The sequence below is a fragment of the Bombus fervidus genome, chromosome 9, assembly GCF_041682495.2.
Source record: "Bombus fervidus isolate BK054 chromosome 9, iyBomFerv1, whole genome shotgun sequence".
In the NCBI taxonomy this organism is placed as follows: domain Eukaryota; kingdom Metazoa; phylum Arthropoda; class Insecta; order Hymenoptera; family Apidae; genus Bombus; species Bombus fervidus.
The window spans coordinates 14519623-14538660 of NC_091525.1; the positions used below are offsets into that span (position 1 = coordinate 14519623).

General features: G+C 37.1%; 3 protein-coding genes across 5 annotated transcripts in view; 1 reads left to right on the forward strand and 2 right to left on the reverse strand.

The window, feature by feature from the left end:
* Window positions 1-942: 942 nt before the first annotated feature.
* Sp3 (phosphatidylinositide phosphatase spermathreecae) lies at window positions 943-6938 on the reverse strand. 2 transcript variants are annotated; one of them, XM_072011228.1, is made up of 13 exons: window positions 6701-6938; window positions 5869-6245; window positions 5521-5784; window positions 5295-5449; window positions 5041-5213; window positions 4792-4984; window positions 4364-4691; window positions 4177-4247; window positions 3589-3813; window positions 3015-3236; window positions 2581-2894; window positions 2281-2490; window positions 943-2135 (listed from the first exon to the last, which is right to left on the reverse strand). In XM_072011228.1, the coding sequence occupies exons 1-13, from the start codon at window positions 6795-6797 to the stop codon at window positions 1180-1182; spliced, it is 3585 nt and encodes a 1194-aa protein (XP_071867329.1). In that variant the 5' UTR covers window positions 6798-6938; the 3' UTR covers window positions 943-1179. The 2 variants fall into 2 exon arrangements, with proteins under 2 accessions (XP_071867329.1, XP_071867330.1); XM_072011229.1 differs by lacking the exon at window positions 3589-3813 and having other exon boundaries at window positions 6701-6937.
* A 342-nt stretch (window positions 6939-7280) lies between these two features.
* On the reverse strand, window positions 7281-9106 carry Ublcp1 (Ubiquitin-like domain-containing C-terminal domain phosphatase 1). 2 transcript variants are annotated; one of them, XM_072010009.1, is made up of 2 exons: window positions 8694-9106; window positions 7281-8473 (listed from the first exon to the last, which is right to left on the reverse strand). In XM_072010009.1, exons 1-2 carry the CDS (start codon window positions 8851-8853, stop codon window positions 7635-7637), a joined length of 999 nt encoding a protein of 332 aa, XP_071866110.1. In that variant the 5' UTR covers window positions 8854-9106; the 3' UTR covers window positions 7281-7634. The 2 variants fall into 2 exon arrangements, with proteins under 2 accessions (XP_071866110.1, XP_071866111.1); XM_072010010.1 differs by lacking the exon at window positions 8694-9106 and adding an exon at window positions 8548-8687.
* Window positions 9107-16230: 7124 nt separating this feature from the next.
* LOC139991183 (U-scoloptoxin(05)-Sm1a) overlaps window positions 16231-19038 on the forward strand; it is a 50775-nt gene continuing 47967 nt past the window's right edge. Inside the window, exon 1 of the mRNA XM_072011104.1 lies at window positions 16231-17378. Coding sequence (XP_071867205.1) covers window positions 17318-17378 — 61 coding nt within the window. The 5' untranslated portion in view covers window positions 16231-17317. The remainder of the gene's footprint in view (window positions 17379-19038) is intronic.

Consider the following 19038-nt stretch of genomic DNA (forward strand, 5'->3'; position numbering starts at 1 on the left):
CAGAAGAAAAAAAAAAAAAAAAAAGGAATGGATCACCAACAAAGCACTTTTTCCTTTCCTTTCTATATCCAAAATAATTCTCGAACTTAATCATATTTGAAATTCTAAGAATTTACCCACTGTTATCGTCGGTCGAATGTCTACGTCTAGACTTTATAACAATCAATAATTACTAGTTTTCTGCACATCATATATATCTTGGGAAAAATCGTCCTTGCCAAATTCATCTTACTGTTACATTTTAATCAGCAATCGCAACGTTGTTTCATTAAACTGCTAATTTTAAGTAATTCTTCGTATATATGTACATAATTGACTACAAAGCTTCTTCATTTAACTTACTGCATAAACAGATTTTCGGTTTACGAATGTTTACAAGTCGTCACGCGAACGTCGTTTGCGCGCGTGGCTCCGGAAATTTAGAAAACGGAAAGTCTACGACATATATTACAAATAAATAAAACCATTAAAAAATTTGTTTATGCAGCAGGCGTTAAGGCTTCAAAGAATGCTGGGATTAAATTTCATTGTATAAGCACGTACGTGTCTTTTCCCTTTTTCTTCTTCTTTTCTCTTTTCCTTTCCCCCCCCCCCCTTTTTTTCTTTTTCCTTTTTTTTCTTTTTTTTTTTTTTTCTTTTGATAAATTCACAATCTCTAATGTCTAAATGCAATACTAGGATTCGTTTGGTAAAATCCATAAAAAGGCTGTCGCGATTAAAATTTCGTATAAATACGCCGGAAGCATATTGAAAATAGGTAACAATCAGTTCGTGTAGGCTTTCATCGATGTAGAGTAATAGAAAATTTGTTTGTAAGTAGATACGCACAAATAGACTTGATGCAGATTAAATATTGACCACATTGTACTTTGGAAAGTAATTTGTGAGTTTCTCGACGCGTAAGATTATATAGAGAGTATGTTATCGATTAATCGTCTCGCGTTTCTTTCGCACGAAGCTTTTATTTGCAGGATGGCAATAATTGAGAGTTTAAGAAATAATGGAAAATATTCAGACACGCGCGCCGAGATGTTCGAACCGATTCTCCGAATTAAAAGATGCTAAAAAATAACAAAATGATTATTTAAAAATCCTTTATGCAAAAGTGTCTCTAAATTATGTGGGTTTTAATTGTTTACTCGCTACTAGACATTCAGACTTCGAACTATGTCCGAAAAGTTATAAAGCTATTAGCTTGGATTGACATGTACCCCATCTCTCTTGCAATTTTCGTTGCTGTTCTACGTGATGATCTGAGAGATTTCTCTGTAATCCTACCTGTCCTGTCTTTAGCTTCCTAGGATCCAAATTTGCCCCTAAAGTCTGCACACCTTTAGCGAATTTTGAGAAAGGTGACAAGATATCTTTGGAAGTAGATGCCACAGGACTCGCTGCGTTTATTATGTTAGTCTTCATTGACTTCAAAGCAGACTCACTCTGAGAAGATGTAATATTTAGACTTAAATCTTGCTCAGACGTGGACCTTTTTTTATCCTGCAATCTATTCTCAGTCTGCAATTTGCTTCCATTTATATTACCGAGTGTCAGCTTACTATCAACCTCTCCAGTCGAATGACTGATGTTTTTGGACAGATTCAATGTTAATGGTGGCAGCATCCTTTCTTTGTCCTCGGTTACATTTTGTATAGTTATTTCAGGCGTCTTTTGAGGCGAAGCACTAACAGTACTGGTACCAGAGCCAGATTCTGGCACGCGTAAGGCTTCCTTATCGGAACTCTGTTCAGAGAATTTATTAGGTCGTATCGAAAAATCTTGGTCTTCGTTATTCTCACGAGGTTCCACTACGTCCGTGTTTTTAACACCCATTATGATACCAATAGATGGAGTATACGCCTCCATTAGATTCTTATTGTGACTGAAATTTTCTGGCTTTTCTAAAGGAACAGGAGGAACGTCAATGTCCTCGTCGTCGCTACTGCTACTGCCACTGCTACGTTTCCCTTGCACATTGCCTGAGATGTCTCTACTCCCAACGGTGAATGTCGGCTTCGTAGGTGCCTCAGACCTTCTACCTATGCTTCTTGCTATGTCAATTGGTTTCCTAGCGCTGAAGCTATGACTTAACTTATTTAGTTTGCTAAATTGCTCGGTCATGTTGCTTAAAGCTTTCGTTCCTACAATTACATAACGCATTTTGCAATTATTGCTAATTATTACTTCAACGTTTACTTTAAATATATATTTATAAATGAAATCTGATCTACTTTAACTAACAATTATTAATTGTTCGAAAGTCAGATTCTTTTGTTAGAAACGTACCTGCGCTTTTAAGAGCTAGTAACTGTGTCTCTGAAACATTTCTAGTCAATTCTGGGAACGACGAAATGTCCAGTAGACCCGTGGTTCCCCTGCTATTCACTATTTTACTCTTTCGTCTATCTAACGTGACGTTCATTGCTATAGGAATCTTTGGTAAACCGGATATCTCCATCGCCACAGAGATAGCCTCGCAAATTGATCTTAAAGACTCTGAAATGTACGAATTAACGTAGTAGCCAAAATTAATTGTCACAGATCCAGATATGAATATGATAGATCATATTTGAAATTATATCCTACCTATACTTTCTTCCTCTGTCTTTATAACAACAGCCATGTTATTAAAAAATCGTAAATTTGTACTGCGGAACATGTGAAAGTAACCGTATTCGTTGGCCATTTTGTAATTTATTCTAATGCAGTGGAAATGCTTATTTTTAAAAAGGGAGACAGTGCTCTCTGGCTGGCCAAACTCGATCAGTATAATGTCTTCGAGTGGAACTCTTTGGTAATTTGTGACTTTATCGATTTGATCGTCATAATCAGCTACATAATAACTATCCCGTGTTAATATTAGAATAGTGTCCATTTCTGTCTCTGTTAAGTCACCAGTTCTGTTAAAATGCAATAAATTATAAGAGAAAACAATCCTTGTGTATTATAAAAATGAAAAAGAAAGAAAAAAAAAAAAAAAAAAGAAATGAAACAAATAGAAAGTTGAACATCTAACATACACAGGGTCAGCGTCTATGAGACCCCAACTGCCTAAAATGACTTCTGGATCGGGTATAAGCAGCTTCTTGCAATCCTCTATCAGCAATTTTACATGAATCGCTGTAGCAGCATTATCTTCTTCTTCTGTACGCTCTTGAAATACTTCTTCGTTCACCGAGTTTCCTAACATCATATCGATCGTGGCCTGCCTATAGACATCCTTGAAGCGATTTAAATAGTATCTGAAAGTACACGGGTCTCCTAAGCACTTGCTTTGAAGCTACATAAAAAAGTAAAACAGAATTGAAATAAAAATTGATGATAGGACACTGTCATAAAGGGAGCAGGAATTCCACTCAGGGTTATTAAGATAAACTGAAAAGCAATCCACCATGCAAGTAAAAAAAGAAAATTATGTTCAACGTAACGTCAAACTGATTATAACGTATGGAGTCACAGTTCGAGTATAGAATGTCGTCTTGTATCGTTTTTTTTTTTTTTTTTATAAAGCAACAACTGGTTTATTGTTTTCAAAATAATACAATTTATTTATCGCTCGAGCGAAAAACTTTCAACCCAAAGCCAAGAACGAACCTTGCCAAATCATACATAGCACTGGCATAGAGAATGTCAGGATAAGTAGCAAGTTGAAGCTCTATGTTTGGTGGTTTCACGGGTATTAGCTCAAGGCAGCAATTGTCAAGGATGTCTAAATAGTGCGACCAATCGGTGTTCAGTTGATTAACATCGATAGGGTTCCCTAGCAAGGTATCTATCGCCGCTTGACGCATGTCATCCATAAAGTGTTGCTGAAAATATCTATGGGAAAATGAAAGGATAGTGTCAAGGATCGTATGTACGTATAAGATATGTCAATAGTTAAGCGATGATTTGGCTTAAAAAAAAAAAAAAAAAAAAAAAAAAGAAAAAAAAAGAAAGAAAAAATAAAGAAAGAGAGAAAGAAGACATTAAGTGTTATTGATATCTAACGACGATAGTAATAGTCTGTAAGACTTTATTCGTTCTAAGAAATTACAACACCTAACAGCTTGTATGTTCGCGAGATATCTCGAATAATGGACGAATAATCGTAAAATGATGTATCGTGTAGGATATGTGAATGAGAATGATGTTCTATTGCAATGTGACGAGTGGTATGTCATAATTCTGATCCAATTGTACCTGTTTGCAGAATTCATGCCATCTTTCATTAAACCGGTAAACTTTCTTTCCCCTGTTCTTGTGTAATCTCCCTATAAGCAATAAAATAAACTACTATCATGGAAGTTCAACCATCTTTAGATTTTGCTTATGGTTAATTCGTAATGGTTAGAGTAAAACCAACATGTTTACTACGTAAGGTACGAACCTTGAGGGCGTTTGTACCGGCATACTGTTTACTGATAATATCGCCATTATTCGCCCAAAGCAACTGAAACGTTTGTCGAATATTTGTCGGTAACGTTCCGTCCGGCGGTATTAGTCCTAGCTTTGAAAACTGCATTTCCATCACAGCTTTACCTAAAGCGGTTTGCACCACATTCGTTCTATCTAAACAATCTATGCAATTCACCCGAAACACTCCTTTCTGCATGCATATTGTGCCTTGCTTGTCGCGCCAACAGTACCCTATGTCTGACAATACCGCAGCTAATGCACTGACTAGGATAGACACATTTTCAAAATGCATCCCCCGACTGTGTTAGATATATATATATATATGAAAAAAAAAAAAAAAAGAAAACATTAGCGACGATTTTTGATAATTCATTAGCTCAAATCTTTCTAACTGCTTACCAATATTCATGAAAATCGAAAGTTGTATATGTTATATCTGGATGATTATAATTTAGTACATGGTTACTATAGGCTTCCCAAATTACCTTCTCCTTGCCAGTTTGTTCTACAAGATTCATGATACAAATTGGGCCATACAACCCTAGCTCTTCGGTAAAGTGTTTCTCGAACGCAATCTGCGTTTCTGCTTCATCTAAAGGATTGAAAATTATTATTGTTAACATTTAGATGAAATTTCTTGTTAGTTACCTCTATCTATTCGTGGTGGAGGCTTGTATTTATAGCCAGGTTGAGACCAGTATACCGGTACACTGCCTCGTACTTGGACAAAGGATACTTGGTGATCATGGTACCAAACTAATTGCTCTGTTTCTACATAGTTCGCGCATTTTCCTTCGTCGTCCACACCACGTCGCTTATATCTTTATAATGGTAAAAAGATAAGATATTTCTAGATAAATTACTCATTGGAATAATAAGAAATAAGACAAATATATAGCTACCTCGTTCCTGCACGAAATCTACTTCTTCTCGATATTATTGCTAAATTGAAAGTTTCATGGTGTGGCTGTTCATCGATGCCCACTTCTACTTTACACTTCTCTATTTGCACATATCCCTGAATAACTGGTAATATCCATGAGTTCGCTTTGTCTGTCTACAAAAATGAAATATTTTCTTAATAATAAATATCTAACAAAAACCAATTAAATTTAGAAGAATCCTAACTTTTAAATTAATTATATCATGTAACATGTGTTTGTTCCAAAAAAATCTATCATCCACTCTTTGCCAAAGTGGTTTATTCTGTTGTTCCTCGTTCCACTGTGAGTCTGTGACACAAAGCCTCTGCAAGCTATTCGTGATATCACCAGTTTGACAGAAATAAAAGGAGTCGGTTTCGGTGAAAATTTTATTTAACTCCTCCAGGATTCTCTTCTCAAATCTCTCCTTGTCTTTAACAATGTTTCGTTTACTTACTGTGGATTTTACCTGCAAACATTCTTGTCAATGCAAAAAACATCTTCCTTTGTATATATGATTTCTTTATTTCTAGTTACCTATAGGGAAACCTACTTGAGATGTTGCAAGCGCAGCCGCGTGTTGAGTGGTATTTTTTATTGTGTTTGTAGCACTTTTAATAGTTCCCCATGTTTTGGCAAAGGCTGCCTTCTGCGGCACATCAAACAGTCCACCTTGACTTTTTTTCTTTGGCAAATTCTGATGCTTCTTACATGGCAGAAGTCCAATATCATTATTTTCACTGCCAAGATGCAAAAATGCAATTGATTTGACCTTATATATAATATGACCTCCATATAACTCTCCAGCCGGTGAAACTTCTTTGATCAACATTAAACGAGGTTCCAATACGCATGGTTGTTCTATTTTTCCTACAATTCCATAAAATATTCCAAGACATTCCAAATCTTTTGGAGATGCCCATTCCCAATCTGCAAATAATTTACAACTGGTAAAATTTCACTGTAAAAATGTCAATACAAAGAGATACCTGGCTTGAAACGTAACATTGTAATGAATTATTATGTTGCATTTAATTGCATTAATTAAACCATGACTTTCAGATGTTTATATACATCATAATTTATTGTTATTGTAAAATCTCACGCGTAGAACAGTCTTTAAGGCCTCTAAGACTTTCTATCGCTTTACATTGTTTCAACAATGTTAATTTAATTATGGTCCAATATAAAACTCCCATTTCATCAAGTACTGTTACGAAATTGAATTCATAAATGAGAATTATGGGAAATCATTTCGATTACGCTTCGCGAAGAATCAAAGGTGTTTTGAATAGGAACAGTGAATCGAGAATCGCAACGTGTATCGTACACTTGACAGGAATGTATGTATATACGCTCCTGTCAAATGAGCACCATGTACCCACCCGATTTAGCGGAAAACTCTCCTGTATACTTGTCACACCATAGGCTGTGCCTCTCTTTCACAAAAATGAAATGCGTGTCGGTACGGAACAATTCCATGCTTCCGACTTTCTCACTGTACAACAATTTCTACGCAGCATGTGGAATGCCAACTCCCTGAACAAAAGTCCGCCTATGACGGACACTTCGCCATTTTGCTCGTACATGAGACTATATGAAACTGACAATAGACTGGTTTCGTCGACTGTATTTTCGATCAGAGTAGATGGCGATTGGATAGGATATTAATTATATATACTTACTTGTCTATATATGTAACGTTATATTATGTTACGAAAATTTCAGCTGATAAGAATTTCCAATAATCGATTCAAGCTTATAAAATCCAACGCTCTTTTGTAATTTAATAATACAGTACGAGACGTTGAATTACTTACTACACTTACTTATCTATTATCATTCAGAATATCTACTTACAAGTAGATTCTGAAAGCGTTATATAAAAAGTTTCGCTATTTTGAATCATTTTTAGTGTTTTTACTAATGTCTGCTGTATTAGAAAGGAAAGTAAAAGTTTCGCTATTTGAAATACACAAGATTTATTTTGATAATCTGTGATTACATATTTTATATATGTTTCACAATAACTGATAAGTACATCATAAATACAAAGAAGCGTGTGAAAATATGCGATTAACGATTAATCAACGTATCAACGTATCAACGTATATTGTTCATGGAAGAATATTTAAAAGATGTCCTTCCTATACACTGTGTTCATCTTCCGAACAAATTTAGATCATTGCCTGTGAATTCGCGGTTTGGTCGATAGGTTTTACTTGAAATAGTTGAAATGTATCCGTTTGTGTAATGAAAAAATTCGTAATTGATTCGACAAGCATTTAACATTCTTAAAAATAGAAAAAAAAATTTCGGTTACTCGGTCCTGCCTTCATTTCCTTCCTTAGTTTTCTTCTCTTCTTTGGTTTTGTCGATTATATATTCTTGCCATTTTCTGTGATTAAGTGTCTGAAAATCATCTACTTTAGCTATTAATTTTAGGTATTGAGATAACTTTAATAATTCCCTGTCTTTTCTTCTGGTGATGTGCGCGTGTCTGAATGGCTTTATCTTTAATCCCGATTGTGGATTCATAATAAAGTTCCTTCTGATATCGTCGAACATGATCGTGTTTTTTGCAGAGAACTGCTTGTATTTTCCCCAAATGATAGCAAGCGGTTTTGCCGTGATAGTACCATATTTTGATGTGTGAACATTGATCATAGCATTCGAGTCAAGGTGACACGCTATTTTGTAATAAGGATTGCTGGAAACACCGAGCACTTTCATTTTTTCATTAATCCATTTCATACTAGTCGCTGACCAAATTACTATGTCATAATTTAGATAAGCCAAGGTTAAAAATTGATGTAGGAAGGGACGCATCAATTCCACACCACTTTCCGCTGTTGATTTGGGATCGAAAATGGTGTAGTCTATATCGAGCACCAGTAGTTTCTTTCCTTCTCTGAATGGATTTAATTCTACAAACCTGTACAAACCGATTCTACATTGGATTTGAAACAAGCACAGCTTAACATTCTCTATCTCTATCTCTTCCTCTTCAGTCTTAAAGTCATTAATTACATCAGGTAAGTCTTTTGGCGCGTGACACACTTTAGCTATGTCCTCTTCACGAGATCCCATCAACATTAGCTTGAATCCAGGCTTCATGCCCAAGTTCCTTAGGATCTCCTCATCTTGACATGCTTTGTCTGGTGGAAAGAAAGATTCTATAGACACTTGATGGAGTTTTAAACGACTTACAGTCAAACATGTCAAATCTAACATAACATGACATAATTTTAAATCAAAGCAGAAATCGCTTGAACGAATTTTATTTGAAAATTAACAACGAATCTCGAACGATACATGTGATTTTATGTAGAGGAAAACGAAGGAAAGGATTGTCATGAAAACAGTTCAAAACATAACCTTTGGTTCGAAGGTTCAAAAGTTTTTGACGTTCCGGAAGGATGTTAGTTTCCTTGTATATTCGTTCTTTCAGACCGCGAACGGTATCATCCAGGTTCACGTCTGGAATTTCGATTCTTTTTCTGCCCCATACTATGATGATCTTCCCTACATTCTCCATTCTTCTTTTTTTTTTTTTTTTTTTAAATAATGACGCGACACCAGACGAATTATATTAGGAAGTAGTCGAACGTATACAATTCTATTCGATTCCGTGCATGTATAAGAAGGCCATTGTGAAGTATGGTGCACACATTGTATCTTTGTGTCGATACTGTAACGTGAAGTTCATCTTTTACTTAGATGGCGGTACGGTGGCTAGATATGGTCACAAACGAGGTACGAAATAGACGTGACATGCAATGCTGTTTCGTGTCCCACGTTTGAGGGTTACCCGTACCCGTTACTATTTTCATGTTACATGTAACATTATCGATTCAGCATATAGTACCACCATTGACTAAAAACAGGATAGACATTGCGTGCAATGCAGAAACGTGCCCACGGCCTAAAGGCTACGTAGCAAGAGAAGATTGACAGTTTTCGCGGTAAGATTACGACGCTCCACGACATAAAAGACATCGAGGACAGTTAGGTACCGAATAAAATACAACTTATTATACAGAATGCAACTTATACAAAATATGTGTATCCTTATAGCTAGCGAGTTATACAAAGTAACCGTATTTTCAGGGGTCCGTTTTACTTGCCAAAAGTGACTTTGACAGTATAAAGTGAGCATTTATTTGAAAATATATTTGACACATGTTTCATAATAGATAATTTTTTAATTATTTGAAATACTAAGACGAAAGTAACGGCTATTAAATAAATCATTGTTTTATTTCGAACGTATGAAATCATTCTGTTATTTCAAACGAATTTTTAACGAATTATCTCATCGTTTCAATGTAACTCGGGATATAGGAGAAGTGTAGACAGAGTTTGAAACATAGAAATCTTAATAAAAATAGCTTTAACTTATTTCGATAGATATCGTAACATTCATATATCGAATTCAAATTATTTTGCAATATTATGTGAATTTGCTACAGTTAACGTCATATACTTGCAAATTCGTAGCTTATATTTTTTTCATAGAGGTGGCGCGCAGTTGGCTCAAATATTTCAAAGCAACGTTACGCGCGCGTTTGTCCAGTATTCTCTAGAGAATATTTAGTTGTGAATTTTTTAATTCTTGCAAATATTTTCGAATATTTATAATGCACGATCATAGTGCGCTAGTGGAGTGTATATTTCATACTCTGATAACGAATATTCACAGTATAATTCTCGCAAATGATTGCATTGCATTCACGGTGTTCGTAAGCATTTGTTCGATATCGACTAATCTCTCTCTCTCGACTCTCGACTCTCAACTAATATTTTTCACACTTATTCCAGTTTCTTGATAATAATCTTTTAAGCGTAAAAGAACAACGGAGTATTCTAAATAAAGGTTCGATAGGGAAAAGAAGAAAAATACCGAAACGATATTTCGCTTCCTTTACGCCCCCCCCCCCGCCTTATAAAATATAGTCAGCCCGCCATTACACAACTTTATTTTCAGAGAATATTTGCGATCGCGCGCAATGCGGTTTGTAGAATCAGTGTTTGTTACGCAAAAGATTTCTGTTCTTTCTGAACATTGGTTTTCGGTATTACAGTCAGTGCATCTCTCAAGAGGATGGGGCCTCTCCAGGAGTTCAAGAACGTAAGTAGTTTTACGTATAGTATTTCGATTTGTTCAATTTTCTATATTTTGTTCGAATTATTGTTAATTAGAAAATAAAAACAATCGGTAATTTAACAAGCTAAAAATGTTGGAAAAGTTCCGAGTTCGTTATTACTTATTAACGACGTTAACTGTATTTTACGTTTTGTTACAGATACAGCTTCGGCTTGTTGGTGTTCTTTGGGACTGATCTACCGGTGGCTCAAAAGCCAGGAACGTAAGTATCTTCGCATATCGTACTTCGTTTATGTCTATTTTATATATTTTGCTTTGAATATTATCGATTAAGAAGTAGAATTTGATTGAAAATTTTGAAGGTTAAGGTCATCTCAGACTATTCTTTCATTAAGATAAAAAGAGTGTTAATGTTTCAACATGAAATTAACGTCCAACATATTTTAGAAATCATTAAATTCTTAACACGTAGATGTAAAACTTTTATATCAGAGTTTCAGTTTATATATTTATCGAAGTTTGTTAGAATTTCAATCTTTATTATTATTAAAGTTACCAATTTAATAAACTTCCATTTTTCATTATCTTCAAATTTTCAAATAATTAGCAACCATTCGTCGTGTTTTGTTTCGAAACAGACTTTTTAGAAGCTCTATTTCCATCGTTGGATTTTCAACGGTTCCTGCCTGATGTTAATCTCCCTGATGATATCCGCTGGGATAGCGCAGCATCCATGGTAACGTTCTCTGGTTCTCCGCTTCGAACGGGTGAGTCGCATGCATTTCTGTTCCTCCGGTCACTCGATCGTGTCGTAGGATGAAAGGTCCGAATCGGCACGGGTGACTGGTTGTATTACGTAGAATTTTTTGCGAGCATAGTGATCGCGGGTATTTTTTATACCCGCGAGTAGTAACATTCTTTTTTCAAATTTATTAGTTTAGGATAGGTCTTCTTGCACATCGCGATTATAATAATTAACTTTTTAATAGTTGATTTAAGCATACAAATTTGAGAATAAATTCATGGTACTTGTAAATATGTATATTAGTATTGAGTGAGAATATTTGCAAAAGGCAAATATCTATACGAATATATCGGTATGACACGAGTATGAATTTTAGCGTAAGCAAGAAATATCGAAATGATCTCCGATTTCGTTGTTACGAAAGCTGCAATCGTCACTCAATCATAATGACGATAATAGGCAATACACGATACAATAAATAGTGTTGAATTTAATTTTCTATTCGTCACACGATTTCGATTGACACTCGTTTATTTGACTTCAGATAGAGTTTAAAATATGAGTTAAAATTCATTTTTTTCCGTACAAAAATGTGTGAAATTTTACGTGCAAGAAGACACTTCGCGACAGGCAGATGTTTTAATCAAAGCAATAATTTTGAACACTGCTTCTGCATTTTCGAGTATGCGCTTTGATAAAGAGATCGCCTGAGATTATTTCTTTCTTAGTAATATATTTAGAGTCAACTGTTCCATTTGATCGAATCTTAATCTTTTTTCAATTAACGCTACCTCTTTTGCGATATTAAAATTTTGTTCTTATTTATGAAATTAATAAAGTAGAGTTATTACAATATGAAACGAAGTAATGAAATAGAAAATCGGAGAATGTTAGTCCGTTAAATACAAATTGGACAAGCTAATCATCTTTTTAGATCAGGATTTTCAGATTTAACCCTTTCCGTGCCCACTGTCAGGATCTCATTCACGTGCCCAGGTGCTACTTGAATGGGAGAAAGACATTGGACACGATGTCCATAATTAATACAAAAATTTCTCAGCGACCGACGATGTGTTACCGTATCGTGCACGACGTATATTCCACATTGCGTGTGCGCGCGTGTGTGTGGTTAGGCTGTGGAATTGCGTCGTTCTTTTTCGCTCGCTACAACTTAGAATATTAAAAATGTCGAGACATATATCGATTCAATTTACGTCTCGATAGAATCACAATTTGTGATAATATCATTCTCGCGGTAAAGTATAACCACGCTTTTAATAGAGCCGTAAATTACAATTATAACTCCAAGTTTACTTACATTTAGTCCAACGAGATAATTTCTTTAGACGCGTTTTATCACGTTTTGCGCAATGGTCACTAACCTTCGTCAGTCGATTTCAGGAAAATGGTACGTACCTTAGAGTGTGCATGCTGTTTGTTAAGCTCGGGTGTCGGAGGCGTCCCGGGACGTCCTCTCTAGTGTAGGACCTTTGCGCCCGAGCGTTTGCGTGAGAACCGTGGAGCGAGTGTGTTGGTGTGTCCGTGTTGATATTTTTTTAAATATAGCGCTAGGTAGGATAGGTAGTATACTTTCTGGTGTGTCTGTTAATTATAAGTAGGTAGGGCCGGGCAGGTTGGCACAGTCTCTGGTCGGGTAGGAGCGTTTTCGTGTGACCAACCTGTTTCTGGAAATTGATTTGAAAAATCGACGGTGAAACCGGCACGAGTAGAGCATGCTCTCGTCTCTGGTTTTGCCTCTCGATTTTCCGAATTTCGCGGTCGCGGTCGCGAGTGGGCTCGAAACGAACGTTTATCGCTCGAGCACGCACGTGCGAGTGAGCAACGATCACCGCTGTGATCGTTGGTCAGTCCATGTGCACTTCGATCAGCTTCCGCGGTTTATATTTTTATTTTATAAGTTTTTTTTTTTTTTTGTTTGCGATTTAGAAGACTCGAGCTTAGATTTAAGTTTCAGCGGGCATTGCGCCCGAAGAAAGAAGAGGCTATAAGCCGAAGAGGCCCGACAAACTGTCACTCAAGAGGGCAACTACTAATGGCTCCCCATCTTCTGGGTCATCCAGAGCATGGGAAGTCATTATTGTTTCTACTTTGTCACTATGCTCGCTTTTTGTATTAGTAGTAGTAGTAGTAGTAGTAGTAGTGTTTTTTCTTTTTTCTTTTTTTTTGTTGGCCGATGTATATATCGTCTCATCATCCCACTGGGCAAATCGCGGTTTTTTTTATTAGTGTCGCTAGAGGATGATTACGGTTTGAATTAGAGTTGCGATAAAATGATAATCGCGTTTGCTTTAGAGTTACGAATTACGATATCGCGATTTTAGAACTTCTTAGAAGAATTATACGTATCAGAATTTATCCAGCTTTATATTGTTTAAAATTAGATCGTAAAAATGTTAGTTTTTAATTAATTATATAGTATTATTAGTTGCAATATCGGAATATTTGAAGTAGCTGTTTTATGTAATAAATAGTAATTTCCATTGAATTCAGTTTAAGAGTTAGCGTTGCGACAATGAACGATGGCGTTTTGTTAAGTAGAGTTGCGTTTACAAAATGCCCAAAATCCTCCGACTGCATTTGTCGGACACTGTTTCTGGCTCACACGTACAGCTGGAAGAGCTGTGCAAGTGTGATCGTTCATCGGCAACCTCCTAAATGGTTGCACTACGATCTCTCGCTATTAGTGTTGCGTATTGTTTAAATACGAGTGCGTAGATTTAAATTTATTAGCGTTGCGTCTCGTTTCGGGAATTTTCAGACTTTTCTTTTTTTTTTTTTTAATGATAGATTAATTGATATTGCAGATATAACAAAGCACTCTTCGCGTTTGATTTTGAGAATTTTTTGCTTCATAAATATTAGTAGTAAATTAGCGTTGCGAAACAAGAATATTCAGTTCCACTCTCGGCGCGTTGATCGGGTTTATATAGAGTGGAAGACGATCGAATTTTAGTAGCCCTTCTGGCTACTGCTTTGTTTCTTTTTCAGAGTCCCTTATTAAAGCACCCCTTATTACTGCGTTTGTTACTGAAAATACTGCTATAAGACAAGATTCTTTTGTTAGTGTTAACGTTATGCAGTAGTTCATTTTATACGGGACATATTTCATCCTATTCTCTTGTCCCTTTTGTTTAACTCCCAAACATAATTGATTATTATAATTCTTAATCATTATCAATTAGTTTTCACTCTCATTACAATAAAAGCTTGGAGAGCTTGGGAAGCGTGCAGGGATATGAAATCGTTGGACGGAAACGCGAGGCTCTCCTTTTGAGCGATCGTCTTATCCTTATCGTGACGTTTTGATGTTGAAAATTTGAAGTCCTTCGCGACAACCAAATCGCACTGTGTTCTCGCCTAATTATACTTCTAACAACAGTTTATAGATGACGAGTCACATCTGATGTACTATTCTCGTATGTCGTTGTAAGCTCGGGTACCGAGTTAAGCGAATAACCCTGTAGTTAGTATCTTGTTACTTGCTAGTTAAAAGTTAGCATAGAACGAGATACATGTCCCATCTTATGACACCGTTTCGAAAAACGAGAGAAACGAGAGAAACTGAGGTTTCGTAGCGAATCGGTGGAAATGCATCGAACACAGAAATCCTTTGGTCCTTTGTTCACTCGCGGCTGTAGGAAATTCTATGATCGGTGCCAGACGGCACAATGTTGCCTGCGTATAATAAATAGTGCATAGGCATGCGCGATAACGATGATGCAACTGGATATGATATAAACGGTTAATATTCGTGAGAAGGTCACTGTTCAAATACGGTTAAAATGTTGCGATGTACACATACGAGTTAAAAGCGACTTCAGCTGTCGTTAATTCGATGAACGGATTACATCACGCTTCTGCCGATAGTTGTTTGGATCGGACACGGCGAAATAAAGGCGAGATAAAGGCGGCGAACCCAGGCAGATGCTTGGAAAACGAAACGGAAGTTGGGGCATTCGATCAACAGCGCTATTAGCATGTAGAGACGCATCGAGCGGGCGTTAGTTGGTGCGATACTCAAAGTTGGTGCAAATTGCAGGATTTTTGTCAAAATAAAATTGTATTACTTCATAAAGTTGAAGTGATCGGAGGTGCATCCCATAAACACCTTTTTAACTGCAATAGTTATCGCGGATAAATATTTTGCACATTCGATTCTTTACAAATGCATAAACATTTGCAATCCATCTTGCTCAATATTATTATTATGTTATTTTATTTGATTGTTTTACTTATTGTGTGCGCATAAAGTGTTTTCGTATGTCTGAACGCTTTCAATATGTAACGATTAGATTATACTATTTCATTTTCGTACAATACTTGAATTTCAGCAGATTCTTACGCAAAACTTTTAAATTATCACGAAATAAAAGTTGAATTTTTGCAGTTTTGTTGTTAGAAAAATATTTATGAAATAAATTAAATTTCTCATAACATTTTCTACTACTCTCTTCGTTCTATTGATCCGTCTAGGCGTGTAGCCTAGTAACGATAAACAATGTAGAGAAAATGTGTTTGAAAATTTGATAGTGGAACGTCAAGGAAATTTGATCGATGGCGCGATTGTAATTGAACTATTGCCACGTTTAACAAGTTAAGAAGAAACGGTGTGAACGATGAATTTCGGCTTGTGAATATCAGGATTACCTTTGACACAGCTGCGATTGTCTCGCAAATTTCCGCGACGGCACGCGGATAAACGAAAGGAAGGTTTATCGGGGCGCTGAGCAAAACTAATAGCCAGGAAACTAGAGGTGACCGATAAAATGATAATGAAAAAAGTTCACCGGATAAAACGTTACGAAACTAACGTTAAAATATTACGCTACCGATATCGAATTTTTAACAGCTATTATATAAATACAGTGTTTGCAATGCATTGAAATTGAAAGGCTTTGAAAATTTGAAATTATACCATACGATCGAATAGATACGTCGACTAGAATGTTTGAAAGAATATCTAAAAATTGGTATTTTAGCTTTTTGTTTTCTCAAAAATTAATTAAACTTACACATATATATTAAGCTTGTATATTAAGCGGTTTTTATCGTCGACATTACAGTACATACGTATGTACATGGCAGCCTAGAATAACGTAGGTAAAATAGCGTGTGGTAATGTGCAATTAAGTTGAAGTATATCAAATTTCGTATCGTTTCGTAATACGTATATGCTTTTATGTGATTAGGAAAATCTGATAGCACGAAGATGTTGAACTAGAAGTAAACTAGAAGCAAAATTGCGTTAAAGTAAAGAAAGTTAAAATCGTAGACAATAGATCGTGCGAACTCGAACGTAAATTGTGAATTGTTTTTTCCTATCGAACGATAATCCGGAAGCTAAATTGGCCAGCTTGCGTAAATTACAAAATAGGCCAGCGAAAGGGAACAGGCCGAATTTTGTAGCGGGCGTATGCACATGCCACACAGAAATTCACCTGAACATACGTAGATGTGCGCAAAGGAAAATGGTGGAGGGCACAGAGGTGCGAGAAGATAAGCGCGCGCGACGACGCGGCGCGGCGCGGCGCGGCGCGTCGCGGCGCCACTACCGCAGCGTAACGTAACGTAGAAAGTCAGTCCGACGGCGGCGCCTCATCAGTCGTACGCGTTAGCACGCGCTCTTTCGTGGCCCAGCAATCAGAAAGCGGCCACTCGTGATTTCGTGTAACCCTTCAGTGCCTCCAAAGAAAATCGTCTTCGACCGAATAAATTTTTATCCGAACAAACGGACAACAAACGATACACGAAGCTAGTTAAACAAATCCTAAAATAAGATCAAAAGTAAGGAATAGAAGAATTTGGAAACAGAGAGGCATAGCATCGGAAGATAGAAGAGACGCACGGAGGATCGCGATTGGATGCCCGATCTAAAGATCGTCAATGATCGTCTTGTATTAAGAGAAAACAGAATTTTGGTCTGCACGCTGATCGCGAACGGATCGAATCGAACGGATTTGATCATCGAAGATCGAAGCGAGGTTTTCGAGAGACCAAGTCGCTGGATCAAGTGCCTTGTTCTTTCTATATCGCCCCTGGGCGGCTCCTGGCTCTCGCAAGTATCATCGGTCCAAACTGACGGACTTATTCTCAGTTCTCGCGGTACAAGCTCTAACCACCGGCAGCAGGATGTTTTCCTTCCCGAGAGCTTTCCCGCCGATTCTCTTCGCGACGCTCTTCGTTTGCATCGGTGAGTTTTTCTACGCTTCTGCTTCTCGTGAAACGCAAGTGGTCGATGTAGCCAACGAAATAGAATACCCCCAGGTTCTTATCATTGAAGATTATCTAATGATGAAAATAACGGTCGCGTTATACTTTTCTTCGTTTGAAAGACGGTTTCCCCTTTAACGGTTTTTCCAAATTAATCGCTGTATGACATAAAATATGCAGAAAAAGATTGTATGTGTGTGTGTGTGTGTGCATGCGCGCGCGCGCGTACGGAAGGGGGCAGGAGCAACGGTAAAGTCTACCGATCCTTTTTATAGATCTCTACTCTCTATCGAAAATGTTTATGAATCCAATTTTAGTACGCGAATAACGGTAAATTTCGAAAAAGGAAAATAAAAAATTTGTTAAGAATGAATTTTTGATAAGCACTTGGCGGTTCTCAGAGTTCTGGGGTAAGAGCCGTGCGGTCCCTCGCAATTCGCTTATCAAAAGGCATCTCTATCTTTCCTGCTCCGTGGCCAGATGCATTAAATAAGGAATAGATTCTTTGTTTTATATATTATATTCATCGTGGATATTCGTCGGGTCGCTCGCGCCATCCGTTTATCTCCTTATCAATCTATCATTGGTCAAACTGTTTCACGCATTCTCTGGTCATGTGATGAGTGACGTGACAGTCACATCATAGGCACCTCATAGTTCGATCGGTTTTTCAAACATTTACTCGAGCATTCAACCGAGATCCTTATCGAGTCCTCGACGCAGTCATGAATTATCGTAAGGCTAAATAGCGACGGGCTATTTGACATTATATCGGAATGAAAGTGTGTTGCCGCTAACATATTTGCGCGTGAAATTCTAAAGGAAGTGGTGTATGTAGGTTGCAGATGACGAGAAAATCGAAAGTATCTACTGGACGGTGCTTGTTAATATGAAAATACCAACAAGCGATACAACAATTTCACGAATTACGCGCAACTCGATTCTAGAAGCAGCCGCGGATATAATTTGAATCGGACCATCCCGTATCACGTTTCATCCTCGACTCGTTAAACGTTACCGATAATAACCGCTCGATAACAATCGTCGAGCACGCGATATGCCTCTTCATCCCGATTAACCCCCTCCCCCTACGAAAATCCACTAAGCGCCATTAATTATTTCCATCGGTCTATTGTCGTCGTTAAACGACTCGATTATCCACTTTCCACAAAATCAGCGTTCGAAATGTGGCCAATTGTCTGCATTCTTCTGCAAAGTACATCTATCGAATGATTCTCGAACAGAATCATTGGGCCAGTAGCTTCGTGCGATATTCTATGCGCAATGAGTTTATTATCCGATCGACTATTGGTCGTGGTCACGAAGGGATTGTTTCGATCTCCGCGTCGCAACGAAACGCATCGCCTTTCCAATGAATAGCATTATTTCCGAGGAGAAGTTTACGCTTCGATGGAACTGGCCGCGCAAAGCCTGGATAGGGGCGGGTCTAACCGAATTTTCCCCATTGCTAAATGAACGGTAGGGATAGGTTGAAAGGGGTGAAAAGGGAAACAGGAATTAGACGAATAATCGAGTTTGGTATCTCGACGAACAGACGTTCCTCGATAAAAGCGAATGGCAAGCGTGTGAAAAATGGTTTCGCTATGGAATCTAATTTTAAGTCAATTTCAATCAAAAGA